This window comes from Entelurus aequoreus, linkage group LG18, assembly GCF_033978785.1.
Source record: "Entelurus aequoreus isolate RoL-2023_Sb linkage group LG18, RoL_Eaeq_v1.1, whole genome shotgun sequence".
In the NCBI taxonomy this organism is placed as follows: Eukaryota; Metazoa; Chordata; class Actinopteri; order Syngnathiformes; family Syngnathidae; genus Entelurus; species Entelurus aequoreus.
In genome coordinates, this window is record NC_084748.1 from 20,052,771 (window position 1) to 20,067,725 (window position 14,955).

A 14,955-nucleotide genomic window follows, 5' to 3' on the forward strand; every position below is an offset into this window, starting at 1 on the left:
ATGAAAAGTGTAAAGCCGCCTAACGCTGCAAATTGGACCGGGGATGTTGACTGTGAGTGCCGCACCTTTAAACAGCTCTTAATGCAGGACTGGATGACAAACCCTAGGCAATGAAAATAGCACTGCTGGACCTCAGGCTGTAGAGGTATACAATACCTTTATATTTGCTGACGGCGAAGGTAGGAATGCATTTGACACCATCATCCAAAAATTTTTATGAACATAGCTCACCAAAGAAGAATGAAAGTTTTGAAAGATATGTGTTTCCCTCACGTATGCAGCAAGCACCTGCAAGTTTTGACACTTTAGTGACAAATTTAAAACTGAAAGCTATAACCAGTCATTTTGGAGAGCCGCAAGACTTGATGATCTGTGACCAGATTGTTTTTGGAGTTTAGGACAATAAGGGGAGGAAGAGGCTGCTGCAGGAAGCAGTCCCAATTTGCCAGGCTATTAAATTACCTGGATAAATACAGTGCAGCAGTTGCAGCGGTGTCTAGGTGCACAATAAAGCAAAACAAGATGAAATACCAAAATATATTTTTAGAGGCAGCCTATGGAAAAATCTGCAAAAAGTGTAAAGGACAAAATCATTTTGCAAAACAATGTTTTTCCAAGGTGAAAATGGCAGGCTAATGTGTACGAGCAGTGGAAGAGACCGCCCTGACATTCTTTGTGGGTATGGTGACAGAAGTTCATTCTGGGAATAAAACAAGACAACACGAAGACTTCTATGAAAAATACAAATAAAGGACCCAGATTTCCCTCGCCCGGACGCGGGTCACCGGGGCCCCCGTCTGGAGCCAGGGCTGGAGGTGGGGCGTGAGGGCGAGCGCCTGGTGGCCGGGTCTGTCCCCATGACACAGCTCGAAGGGGCAATGTGGGTCTCCCCTCCAATAGGCTCACCACCCATAGCAGGGGCCATAGAGGTCGGGTGCAATGTGAGCTGGGCGGCAGCCGAAGGCAGGACACTTGGCGGTCCGATCCTCGGCTACATAACTAGCTCTTGGGACGTGGAACGTCACCTCGCTGGGGGGGGAAGGAGCTTGAGCTAGTGCGCGAGGTGGAGAAGTTCAGGCTAGATATAGTCGGACTCACTTCGACGCACAACAAGGGCTCTGGAACCAGTTTTCTCGAGAGGGGCTGGACTTCCCGGCTCAAAGCCTGCACGTTGGAGTTCAATCCAGTGGAGGAGAGGGTAGTTTCCCTCCGCCAAACAGCAGCTCAGAGTACCCACCCTTCTTGGATTTACTCGAGGGAGTACTGGAGAGTGCTCCCCCGGGTGATTCCCTCGTTCTACTGGGGACTTCAACGCTCATATTGGAAACGACAGTGAACCCTGGAGAGGCGTGATTGGGAAGAATGGGCGCCCGGATCTGAACCCAAGTGGTGTTTTGTTATTGGACTTTTGTGCTAGTCACAGATTGTCCATAACAAACACCATGTTCAATAAGGGTGTCCATATGTGCACTTGGCACCAGGACACCCTAGGCCGCAGTTCCATGATCGACTTTGTAGTTGTGTCATCGGATTTGCGGTCTCATGTTTTGGACACTCGGGTGAAGAGAGGGGTGGAGCTTTCTACCGATCACCACCTGGTGGTGAGTTGGCTGCGATGGTGGGGGAGGATGCCGGACAGACCTGGCAGGCCCAAATGCATTGTGAGGGTTTGCTCGGAACGCCTAGCAGAGTCTCCTGTCAGAGAGAGTTTCAATTCCCGCCTTGAACATGTCACGAGGGAGGCGCTGAACATTGAGTCCGAGTGGACGATGTTCCGTACCTCTATTGTCGAGGCGGCCGATTGGAGCTGTGGCCACAAGGTGGTTGGTGCCTGTCGTGGCGGTAATCCTAGAACCCGTCAAGCTGAAGAAAGAGTCCTATCGGGCTATTTTGGCTCATAGGACTTCGGAGGCATCAGACAATATCGATAGGCCAAGTGGTGTGCGGCCTTAGCGGTCGCGGAGGCAAAAACTCGGACATAGGAGGAGTTCGGGGAAGCCATGGAAAACGACTTCCAGACAGCTTCGAAGCGATTCTGGACCACCATCCGCTGTCTCAGGAAGGGGAAGCAGTGCGATGTCAACACCGTGTATGGAGTGGATGGTGTTCAGCTGACCTCGACTGCGGATGCTGTGGATCTGTGGAGGGAATACTTCGAAGACCTCCTCAATCCTACCAACACGTCTTCCTATGAGGAAGCAGTGCCTGAGGAATCTGTGGTGGACTCTCCTATTTCTGGGGCTGAGGTTGCCGAGGTAGTTAAAAAGCTCCTCCGTGGCAAGGCCCCGGGGGTGGATGAGATTTGCCCGGAGTTCCTTAAGGCTGTGGGACTGTCTTGGTTGACAAGACTCTGCAACATCGCGTGGACATCGGGGGCAGTACCTCTGGATTGGCAGACCTGGGTGGTGGTTCTTCTCTTTAAGAAGGGGAATCGGAGGGTGTGTTCCAACTACCGTGGGATCACACTCCTCAGCCTTCCCGGTAAGGTCTATTCAGGTGTACTGGAGAGGAGGCTACGCCGGATAGTCGAACCTCGGATTCAGGAGGAACAGTGTGGTTTTCGTCCTGGTCGTGGAACTGTGGACCAGCTCTATACTCTCGGCAGGGTCCTTGAGGGTGCATGGGAGTTTGCCCAACCAGTGTACATGTGCTTTGTGGACTTGGAGAAGGCATTCGACCGCATCCTGTGGGGAGTGCTCAGAGAGTATGGGGTAACGGATTGTGGCGGTCCGCTCCCTGTATGATCAGTGTCAGAGCTTGGTCCGCATTGCCGACAGGAAGTCAGACCCGTTTCCAGTGAGGGTTGGACTCCGGCAAGGCTGCCCTTTGTCACAGATTCTGTTCATAACTTTTATGGATATAATTTCTAGGCGCAGTCAGGGCGTTGAGGGTATCTGGTTTGGTCGCTGCAGGATTAGATCTCTGCTTTTTGCAGATGATGTGGTCCTGATGGCTTCATCTGGCCAAGATCTTCAGCTCTCACTGGATCGGTTCGCAGCCGAGTGTGAAGCGACTGGGATGGGAATCAGCACCTCCAAGTCAGAGTCCATGGTTCTCGCCTGGAAAAGGGTAAAGTGCCATTTCCGGGTTGGGGAGGAGATCTTGCCCCAAGTGGAGGAGTTAAAGTACCTCTGAGTCTTATTCACGAGTGAGGGAAGAGTGGATCGTGAGATCAACAGGCGGATCGGTGCGGCGTCTTCAGTAATGCGGACTAGGGATGTCCCGATCCAGGTTTTTTCACTTCCGATCCGATACCGATACTGATACTGACGATACCGATACTGACCGATACTGGCCTATCCGAGCATGTATTAAAGTTTAAAGTTATTTAGCCTACTTAGTTGTCAGAATCATGTTGAAAATGGTTTTAGTACTCTTGATAACAACTAGCCAGCTGAATTAAGGGAGTTTGAATAATACACAATGGTTGGTAACAAGAAACTGACCTGTTTATTCAAGGATAAACACAAAATAGACAATTATACATGACAAGCAAAAATGGCATCATTGAACTAGGGCTGGGCGATATGGCCTTTTTTTAATATTGTGATATTTTAAGGCCATATTGCGATACACGATATACAGTATATCTCAATATTTTGCCTTAGCCTTGAATGAACACTTGATGCATATAATTACAGCAGTATGATGATTCTATGTGTTTTGATTGATTGATTGAGACTTTTATTAGTAGGTTGCACAGTGAAGTACGTATTCCGTACAATTGACCACTAAATGGTAACACCCGAATAAGTTTTTCAAGTTGTTTAAGTCGGGGTCCACTTAAATTGATTCATGATACAGATATATACTATCAGATATATACCGGTACTATCATCATAATACAGTCATCACACAAGATAATCACATTGAATTATTTACATTATTTATAATCCGGGGTGTGGAGGGGGGCGCCGGATCTAAGTGTCAAAAAGACAGCCAAAAGAGTTTGATATGAGAATAAATCTAAAGTTAAAATATAGGGTAGAAATGCACCCATTTGCAGGAAATGTAGTCTTGATTTTCAAAATTTTCTTTCAAGGCTTGCATGTCTACATTAAAACATTCTTCTTCATACTGCATTAATATATGCTACTTTTAAACTTTCATGCAGAGAAGGAAATCACAACTAAAAAAATCACTAATTTTTTCATACGGTGTTGATGTGGACATTTTTGCCTCTGCATTTTGATGGTGTGGGCGTGTTGGCACCGAATGGAGATAAGCGTCTCGACAGACGTTACAATATTTGAACAATGATGACGAAAACTGTTTTCTCTGTCGTGTCCGTGTGTCGAAAATTGTTATTTTTTTTATTTGATTTTGTGCGTGGCATATAATTGCTATGCGCAGATGACGCTTGAGCAGTGCGCAATTGCACAGGCGCGCACCATAGAGGGAACGTTGCTCGCACGGCTGCACTAGCATCACAGCTAACGTTAGCCATGCTGCTACCTCTCTGCTCGGGGAGGGCGTATACGTATGTGACGTGTGTAAGGTGCGCTTGCTGTCTGTGAGAGGGAGACACAGAAAAGAGTGAGAAGAGCCTGTCGTGTAATGCCAGCAGCTAAAAGAAACTGCGTGAGAATCCACAGACCTGTGGATGTGTTGAAGGTGTGCTGGAAAATGCGGAACGGAAATTAGGGAGCAGCTGAAAAGGGGAATGTATTATTTAAATCGGTGCGTTGTAAAACACGGACCAGAGTTTTTTTAAAAACTGGATCTGAATCGACATTTTCCCATGCCTTCCCGATACCCATTTTTTGGCAAATATCGGCGGCCGATCCGATCAAAATATCGGATCTGGACATCCCTAATGCGGACGCTGTATCGATCCGTTGTGGTGAAGGAGCTGAGCCGGAAGGCAAAGCTCTCAATTTACCGGTCGATCTTTGTTCCCATTCTCACCTATGGTCATGAGCTTTGGGTTATGACCAAAAGGACAAGATCACAGGTACAAGCGGCCCAAATGAGCTTCCTCCGCCGGGTGACGGGGCTCTCCCTTCAGAGATAGGGTGAGAAGCTCTGCCATCAGGGAGGAGCTCAAAGTAAAGCCGCCGCTCCTCCACATCGAGAGGAGCCAGATGAGGTGGTTCGGGCATCTAGTCAGGATGCCACCCGAACGCCTTCCTAGGGAGGTGTGTCGGGCATTTCCGACCGGTAGGAGGCCACGGGGAAGACCCAAGACACGTTGGGAAGACTATCTCTCCCGGCTGGCCTCGGAACGCCTCGGGATCCCCCGGGAGGCTTACAATGGTCAACCCAAAACACTCTGGGGAGAAGCAAGCTCAAAATCGAAGTAAAAGGGAAGGTGCAATATCTCAAGTTTGCAGTAGTTTGAGAGGGACATGAATCTTTACTAGGACAGCGCTAAATGGATTGTTAACCGGTACCCTGGCGTATTTAAAGGGTTCGGTGTGTTACAGTTTACCTATAAGGTTCAGCTAAAGGAAAATATGCAACCTGTTATTCATGCGCCACTGCAAGTTCCAGTACCGTTCATGAGAAAAGCTGATACAGGAACTAGATCGAATGACATCATTAGGAGTTATAAAACCAACAGAACCCACATAATGGGTGAACTAAATGGTGATCTTTGTGTGTGCATGGATCCTAAAGACTTAAATGCCAACATAAAAAGAGAGCATTATCAGATTCCTACAAGAGAGGAAATTATACGTTAAATGGCAGGTGCTAGATTCTTCACTAAACTGGATGCATCTCAAGGATTTTGGCAAATGAAACCATATGAAGAAAGCACAAGATACTACACATTTAATACTCCTTTTGAACATTATTGTTTTTTGAGGATGCCTTCTAATGAATGCAAATTAAAATATAAAGAGTTGCAGGAATGACTCTTCTAAGTTGTCACATAAATGTTTAATTCGCTTACAGACAGTGTTTAGTTGGTTTAAATCTTTACTTAAAATCCTAGATATGGAGGAAAATAAGAGGATTGTGGCATAAGATTAGAAGCATATGCTTTTAAAGGTGCAGGTAAATTAAACGAAGTAATACGTATAACCTTTTGAATTAGAAATATTGATTTAACGTTTATTAAGAACAATTAATGTTGGGATTTTAAACTTATTTATAACAGATATTGTAACGGGACATCAATGATAACAAAAACAATGTATTTCATTTGCAGACACGCCAAATTAAATACTGAGGGGACGCTCTCATTTATTTACATTGGGCCCATCTTTAAATAACAAAAAGGTAAATGATAATCAGAAGCCTACAGAACACATGAATTACAATAGGCTGATTTGGCCTTACAATACTTTGATTTAGGATTGTTTGTTAAAATAATAATTTGTATAAGAACAAGAATTTTATCATGACATGGGAAAAAAATAATAATAAAGAGGGAGACAGAAAAGCAGTACGCATTTTGGGTGAGTGTGTGCAGTGTGCTTTTACGACCCCTGCCCTGAAGAATGCAGAGGGAGATTTGTGTTGGCCCTGCGATGAGGTGGCGACTTGTCCAGGGTGTACCCCGTCTTCCGCCCGTGTGCAGCTGGGATAGGCTCCAGCACCCCTGCGACCCCGTAAGGGACAAACGGTAGAAAATGGATGGATGGATGACCTTTTGAAATCTACTCTGCACCAGAGGTCTTTGATAGAGCCATGGAGCATAGAGGGAATCAAAGGCATCTGAGTTTATGTGGATGCCATTGTGGTCTGGGGCTCTACACTTGATCAACATAATGAAAGACTGTTAAAAGTATTGCAAAGTTACACGTATGGATTTGAAGGTCAATAAAGCAAAGTGTCAGTTTGTGTCACAGCAATCACGTTCCTTGAAGACAAGCTCACAGCTGCTGGAGTTGAACCAGACACAGAAAAATAAGAGCAATACTAGAAATGCCCAGACCAGAAGATCAAAAATGAGTTATAGGGGTTTTAGGAAAGATAAACTTAATTGGCACGCTAGGATCGTGTGTGTGAATGACTGCTTTAGTGCATACAGTATATAGCGAAGAACAAACCACCAGGTTTCTGTCATTAGCTGATTGTCCTACCTGACGGCATTAAAACATTTTTGTGAATAATCAAATCATTGCCCTACATATGTTTTCACAGGAAACATAACAAACATATTTCTCATCTGTTTTTATGGCCCAAAGTGGTTAAACTGAGTAAAGTGTGTTTTTTTATACAGAGTCATGGCCCAGGTGTCCTGTGAGCTGGTGGCCCCCAAGGAGAACCGGCCAAATGAGGGGTTCATGCTTTTTAATATAGAGCTGTCACCAATGGCATCACCAGCATTTGAACAGGGCAGGTCAGCGTTTACCCTAGTTGATTTGATTTTGAAGTTTAGTTTAATTCTATACAGTGCCAGAGTTTAGGCCATGTAAGGATACCTTTCCTTTGGAACTGGTTTTTACTTTTCCCTTTTGTTAAACAATTCATGTACCGTATTTTTCGGACTATAAGCCGCAGTTTTTTTCATAGTTTGGCCGGGGGTGCGATTTATACTCATGAGCGACTTATGTGTGAAATTATTAACACATTACCTACCGTAAAATATAAAATAATATTATTTAGCTCATTCACGTAAGAGACTTGACGTATAAGATTTCATCAGATTTAGCGATTAGGAGTGACAGATTGTTTGGTAAACGTATAGCATGTTCTATATGTTATAGTTACTTGAATGTGTTACGTTAACATACCAGGCACGTTTTCAGTTGGTTATTTATGCGTCATATAACGTACACTTATTCAGCCTGTTGTTCACTATTCTTTATTTATTTTAAATTGCCTTTCAAATGTCTATTCTTGGTGTTGGGTTTTAAATTTCCCCAAAAATGCAGCTTATACTCCAGTGCGACTTATATATGTTTTTTTCCTCCTTTATTATGCATTTTCGGCCGGTGTGACTTATACTCCGGAGCGACTTATACTCCGAAAAATACGGTACTAGTTTACACGTCAGCATGGCATTCAACCAAGGGCGGTACACATGCTGTACCATCTTCTTTCTCTGAAGGCAATCAGAGCTGTTAGTGAAGCTAAACCGACAGCTGGAGAGATGCTTACGGAACTCCAAGTGCATTGATATTGAATCTTTGTGTGTGGTGTCAGGAGAAAAGGTACAAACCAGCACGTCCAGTGAAGTCAAGACTAGGTGTGTCCCGATACAACTTTTTAACTTTTGATACGACGCCGATATTTTAGCCTTGAGTATTGGCCAATACCGAGATTGATTTGATGCGATATCAGCAGAAATCAGACATACGTTTATTATTTTGTAGTGTGGAATTAGGGTTGCGAGGCATAACTGATATACATTATAAATTTGGCCAACGATAAAGTTTTTAATACTATCGTCATATCGGGATAACGCATGTTAATGAAACATTGTAGTTGTGTCCTGCAAATTTAACGGTGACAAGCGAACAAATACGTCCTCAATGCACTGCAGAGTCCTCGCTTGCTAGGTAATGGCTAACATCTCTCCACAATGTGAAGCTTCTTCTAAATCACTAATCCTTTCCCCCATGGCGCCAATTAAATATCATTCTTTAAGTCTGCTTAATTACAAGTACCATTATCACTGCAGGACGATTAATAGCTTAATATGCTACAATACAAACCATAGAAGTATATGCTAAGCTAAAGTGCTTTAATGTAAAGAAAGGGTCAATTGATACATATATCGACAGTATTGATGCCAAGCATAGCATCAGGACAGGTATCAGATAAAAAAAAAAAAGTTGTTTTTGTTATTGTTTACAGTCTCAGAAAATTAGTCCCTTGACATAGTAGGACTTTGAGGGCTGTCACTGTGTATGCTTGTAGCTGTCCAGCTTTGCACAAGTAAACGCGCCCTGGAACGCGCTTGTATCGGAGCTCATGACTCATTTTAGATGCAAGCCTATAAAATCCGATCGATATCCAATACAAATGTTGGATAGGGACGCCCCTAGTCAAAACACTCTTTTCTGCTGGGACGATGACAGTGCTTGTTACATTTTGTGTCGTAAGGTGTGGCAAATTCGAGTAGATGTTCACATGCTGAATCATGATGGGAACCTAATGGACACTGCCAGCATCGCTGCTATTGCCGCTTTGTGCCACTTCAAAAGACCCGATGTTGGCATTCAGGGAGATGAAGTCACTGTGGTGAGTACTTAATACTTTACTGATTAGACAGTATATTGCACGGTCAGACATACTTTTCTACTCTCCTATTAAGTTAAAAAGTTAAAGTACCAATGATTGTCACACAAACACTAGGTGTGGTAAAATTATTCTCTGCATTTGACCCATCACCCTTGATCACCCCCTGAGAGGTGAGGGGAGCAGTGGGCAGCAGCATTGGCCGCGCCCGGGAATCATTTTTGGTAAATTAACCCCCTTCCAACCCTTGATGCTGAGTGCCAAACTGGGTCCCATTTTTATAGTCTTTGGTATGACTCGGCTGGGGTTTGAACTATGTAGTTACCATTAAGTAATCAAGAGTATGATGTTTTAGTGTAAGTCCAAATGATAGCTGAATGAACTCCTAAGTCACTCACACTGTACACAGAACACATGAAGTATGTATAAAAGTTAGTTTGACCTAGTTCTATTTGTCTTTCTTTTAATTTAATAATTTATGGTAGTGCATTGTTACCATTTGAAATGTTGGGAACACTCTCCTGCAACTGACTTGTCTCTTCCCCCTCAGTACAGTCCAGAAGAAAGGGATTTCATTCCTCTTAGTATCTACCACTTGCCCATCAGTGTCAGCTTCGCCTTCTTTCAAAAAGGGTAATACGCCAATTTAAAACCTAATTATATGTTTGAATAACTGCTCAAGAAATTATTTTATTACTATACTTTCTGACTACCGTTTTTATTAACACATATTTGATGCCTCTGCAATGTTGGGTTAATAATGATTTCCATAAAATATTTATTTTATTGTGTCTTGTAAAATGACTGCTAAAGTTTCCTTGAGGGGTTTCCTTGAGGGGTGTCCGCATTCGAAATTGATATCGGTCCCAAACAAAAAACAAGTATGAGATTAAATCAACGTACATCTTAAATTTCTGATACAAGCAATCCTGTCACATGTTTACTTGTGCAAAGCTGGACAGCCAGTTAACATCTAAATGTTCCCCAATAAGCATATAATGTTGGTGTTTTCTTGTATTTTAGCCAAGTCATTTACAAAAGGTAAAGGGAGTAGGCTATAGGTTACTAGGAGCAACGACCCAACAGCTAAACACACAATAGCACACGAGCTAAACATACAAATTAAGTATTCTTAACCCTATTGCAGTCTAAAACTGCACATTTGTCAAAATAAACTAGTATGAAATAATTTATAATTGCATATTACTTACACATACAAAGTCTCCAAGGCAGAAGCTTATTGGAAAGTATGCAATAACAAACGTGTCCGCATCAATCAATTTACTGCGTCATCTTAACTTAATGAATTTTTGTGACATCTGGGTGTTGCCAACAAACAAGTAGTATTCCACTTCAACTTAAAGACAGTATGAATACATTCCACACTTAATAATTGATTGGTGATTTGATAGTGATCCAATATCTGTATCATATTTGAAATGGACAAATCTGGACACCCCAAGTTTTTCTACTTTAAAAGTTATGAAGTCTTCATATATTTGTAAGAAGGGTGAACTTGCAAAATCTGCAAATGATAATTTCTCCTACAGTGGGTCTGGATTTTTTGCTGTGCCAATATCCAGAAATATGGTTGTGTATTTATTACCCCCCTCTTTTTCAGGACTTATCTGCTTGTAGATCCATGCGAACGAGAGGAGCGCGTGATGGATGGCTTGCTGATGATTGCCATGAACAAACACAGAGAAATCTGCTCAATTCAATCCAGCGGAGGCATCATGTTGCTAAAAGAGCAGGTTAATAGACTTTTATTATTGGCCTTCTACAGTGTACAAAGTTATGGAGTAAAACGTTTCTACCAACGTTACAGTATATTGGCGGCATGCTGACAAACAGCCAGTGCCGTTAAGTGCTGACTGCTGAGGCCACTCAAATCACATTGAAAAAGAAAGAAAATACTCACCACTGCCTCGTCTAGTTTCTACTATGTATTCGTACAGTGTACTCGAGACTCGGTGCAGTGAACTAAAACTAAGTACGCTTGCGCACTATGCAGGCAGAAAAGTTTTGAAGCAGCTAATGGTGGATACCTTTCACAGTTGAACCAACAAGGTACCAATTTTTGGTACTTTTGTGTGTGTTCATGGGCAGCACGGTGTAACTGGGGTTAGTGCATGTGCCTCACAAACTCCACACTTTTTGTGTGGAGTTTGCATGTTCTCCCCGTGACTGCTTGGGTTCCCTCCGGGTTCCTCCCACCTCCACATACATGCACCGGGAAATAGGTTGGTTGGCAACACTAAATTGGCCCTAGTGTGTGAATGTGAGTGTGAATGTTGTCTATCTGTGTTGGCCCTGCAATGAGGTGGCGACTTGTCCGGAGTGTACACTGCCTTCCGCCCGAATGCAGCTGAGATAGGCTCCACCACCCCCCGTAACCCCAAAAGGGACAAGCGGTAGAAAATGGATGGATGGATGGATGGATGGATGGATGGTGTGTGTTCATGTGATAATAAATGCTCATTGTTATAATTATAATTTAATAATATAATATAATTTTTTAAATGTTTACATTTAACACTAAGCTAGGGCTGCGTGATTGTTCGATTTTATATTGTGATCCGATTAAATAATTATGACAATGTTAATAAAAAGAACATTGTTAAATTGATGTTCCTTTCTATCATGTCTTGCACTTCTAAGATAGGCTTCTCCTTTCTGCGAGAGCTCGCTCCACTCCAGTCTGTTTAGACATACAGTACAGCGCTTTCCCCCCACACACACATCAATGTTTCCCATTTATTAGCTAATTTGTGCCTACAAATAAACTCACAGATGCATATTTGGTGCTTCCAGGTTTTCCCATGTTGATAAACAAATTATAATGGAAGTAGGGCTGGGCGATATGGCCTTTTTTTAATATCTCGATATTTTTAGGCCATATCACGATACACGATATACTGTATATCTTGATATTTTGCCTTAGCCTTGAATGAACACTTGATGCATATAATCACACCAGTATGATGATTCTGTGTGTCTACATCAGGGGTGTCAAACTCGAATACAGAGTGGGCCAAAATTTAAAACTGAACAAAGCCGCGGGCCAAGGTTGAACAAATTAACCTTTTTGATAGGGACCCAAACAAGTTTTGCATTAAATATTGAACAAGCAAGGCTTATATAACTTTATAGTGACATGCAAAATCGAGTTTCAAATAATAATAATAATAATTAAAAAAATCAATGGCATATCAAATACAATTTAAATAAAAATGTAATGCCTCTTTTTATTTGCAGCCTTCTGAGGTAAATATCAACATTAACTTTTTCCACAGGCTAATAAATTTGAAAATAAAATAATGAATAAACCAACCCTTCAGGACTTTAAACTGCTCAGTTTGCAACACACTGATCTAATCTGATGTGCCCAAGCCAGATACCTGCCATCTTTTCTTGGATGCTAGTTTATTAATGTCGGGGCTCAGGCTTTGAGCTGAGGCATCCCTCATTATCGAACGAAGGTGTTCATCTGTCATTATATCTCGTATTCCACAGTCTTTTAACGTCCTCTACGAGCTGACGTCACGTCCGCTTTTCATACCTCTAACAACGTGCCCGCCCAGTCACAAGATATGAGCGGCTCCTGTACGCACACACTCGTAAATGCAAAGCATACTTCATCAACAGCGATACAGTTTACACTGAGAGTCGCCGTATAAGCAACTTTAACATTGTTAGAAATATACGCCACACTGTGAATCAACACCAAACAAGAATGACAAACACATTTTGGGAGAACATCAGCACAGTAACACAACATAAACACAACAGAACAAATACCCAGAACCCTTTGCTGCACTAACTCTTCCGGGACGCTACAATATAATTAATTAATAATTTTTAATACCGGTTTTAACTAGCGTTTTATCTTATGTTGTATTTTTCCATTGTATAATGTCTGGTAATGCATGTATTCTTTGTATTTTAATCTGTATGTTCCTATATGGACCCCAGGAAGACAAGCAGTCGCCTTGGCGTGAGCTAATGGGGATCCATTCAGTAAACAATAAACAATATACACCCCCGCTACCTCCAAACCCCGCAGCCCCCCCCCCCCCCCCACACACACACACACACCTTGTAGCGTCCCGGAAGAGTTAGTGCTGCAAAGGGTTCTGGGTATTTGTTATGTTGTGTTACTGTGCGGATGTTCTCCCAAAATGTGTTTGTCATTCTTGTTTGGTGTGGATTCACAGTGTAGTGTATTTCTAACAATGTTAAAGGTTTTTACACTGGCACCCTCAGTGTAACCTGTATCGCTGAAGACCAAGTATGCGTTGCATTCACTTCTGTGAGCGTGCCAAAGCCGCACATATTATGTAACTGTTGGACTGGATGAAAAGGAGACGTTACAATTCTCGGGAGGGGCTCTGAAATTTGGGAGTCTACCGGGAGGTTTGGCAAGTAGGAGTACCGCGGCACCGCAGCTGTATGTAATCAGCGGGCCAGCTCTAGTGTTAATTTGATATCACCTCACGGGCCAAGTGAAATTACACGGGCCAGAGTTTGACACCCATGGTCTACATTAAAACATTCTTGTTCATACTGCATTAGTATGTGCTAATTTTAAACTTTCATGCAGAGAGGGAAATCACAACACTACCGTTCAAAAGTTTGGGGTCACATTGAAATGTCCTTATTTTTGAAGGAAAAGCACTGTACTTTTCAATGAAGATAACTTTAAACTAGTCTTAACTTTAAAGAAATACACTCTATACATTGCTAATGTGGTAAATGACTATTCTAGCTGCAAATGTCTGTTTTTTTGTGCAATATCTACATAGGTGTATAGAGGCCCATTTCCAGCAGCTATCACTCCAGTGTTCTATTGATACAATGTGTTTGCTCATTGGCTCAGAAGGCTAATTGATGATTAGAAAACCCTTGTGCAATCATGTTCACACATCTGAAAACAGTTTAGCTCGTTACAGAAGCTACAAAACTGACCTTCCTTTGAGCAGATTGAGTTTCTGGAGCATCACATTTGTGGGGTCAATTAAACGCTCAAAATGGCCAGACAAAGAGAACTTTCATCTGAAACTCGACAGTCTATTCTTGTTCTTAGAAATGAAGGCTATTCCACAAAATTGTTTGGGTGACCCCAAACTTTTGAACGGTAGTGTAAGTCAATTGACCAAAACTGTATTTATTAAAGTTATTACGCAGTGGCACAAACATTCATGTCATTTCAAAACAGAAAGTGCAAGATTGTCAGAGACATTTTAAAACAAGCTATGAGTGAACTTTTGTGCATGATGTCACTAAGATGACATATCAAAACAACACTAAATTAAAGTGCACTTTTTGTACAGAACGCCACTACAATAGTTTAAAACAAATAAAGTGCACTTTTGTGCATGTCTTTGGAGATGGGAGGAAGCCGCAGTCACGGAGAGAACAGGCAAACTCCACACAGAGAAACCACGGGCCCTGGGATCAAACCCAGGACCTTCTTGTGATGCACCAGCACTAACCCCTGTTCCACCATGCTGCCCTACATTTCTGTAGTATTTAGTGGTAAATAACATTGCAGCAGATTTGGTTTGATGGAGAAATACTACTGGTCACTAGATGGGAAGTCCCTTTGTCGTTATAAGGAGAAAACGGTCGTAATTGGATGCAAGGATCCTTACTAGATCGACAAGGTTGAGAGGAGAAGAGATCACATCATCTTCCCCAATGTTTGAGTATAAATATTTGGGGTTCTAGCACCAGCCGCTGGACTAGATCTGACCAATCTAAGTCTATGAGCATGAACTGATGAAGCCTACTCAGATGAAAGGAGAAACGTCTTCTAAG

The 14,955-nt window shown here is 42.5% G+C and overlaps 1 protein-coding gene across 2 annotated transcripts in view; it reads left to right on the plus strand.

Annotated features, from left to right (window-relative positions):
- The window catches only part of exosc9 (exosome component 9), a 28,992-nt gene that overhangs the window by 4,890 nt on the left and 9,147 nt on the right, over positions 1-14,955 (plus strand). For both annotated transcript variants that reach the window (XM_062026742.1, XM_062026741.1), the window contains exons 3-7: positions 7,172-7,291; positions 8,003-8,105; positions 9,001-9,138; positions 9,686-9,768; positions 10,757-10,889. In XM_062026742.1, coding sequence (XP_061882726.1) covers positions 7,172-7,291; positions 8,003-8,105; positions 9,001-9,138; positions 9,686-9,768; positions 10,757-10,889 — 577 coding nt within the window. The remainder of the gene's footprint in view (positions 1-7,171; positions 7,292-8,002; positions 8,106-9,000; positions 9,139-9,685; positions 9,769-10,756; positions 10,890-14,955) is intronic.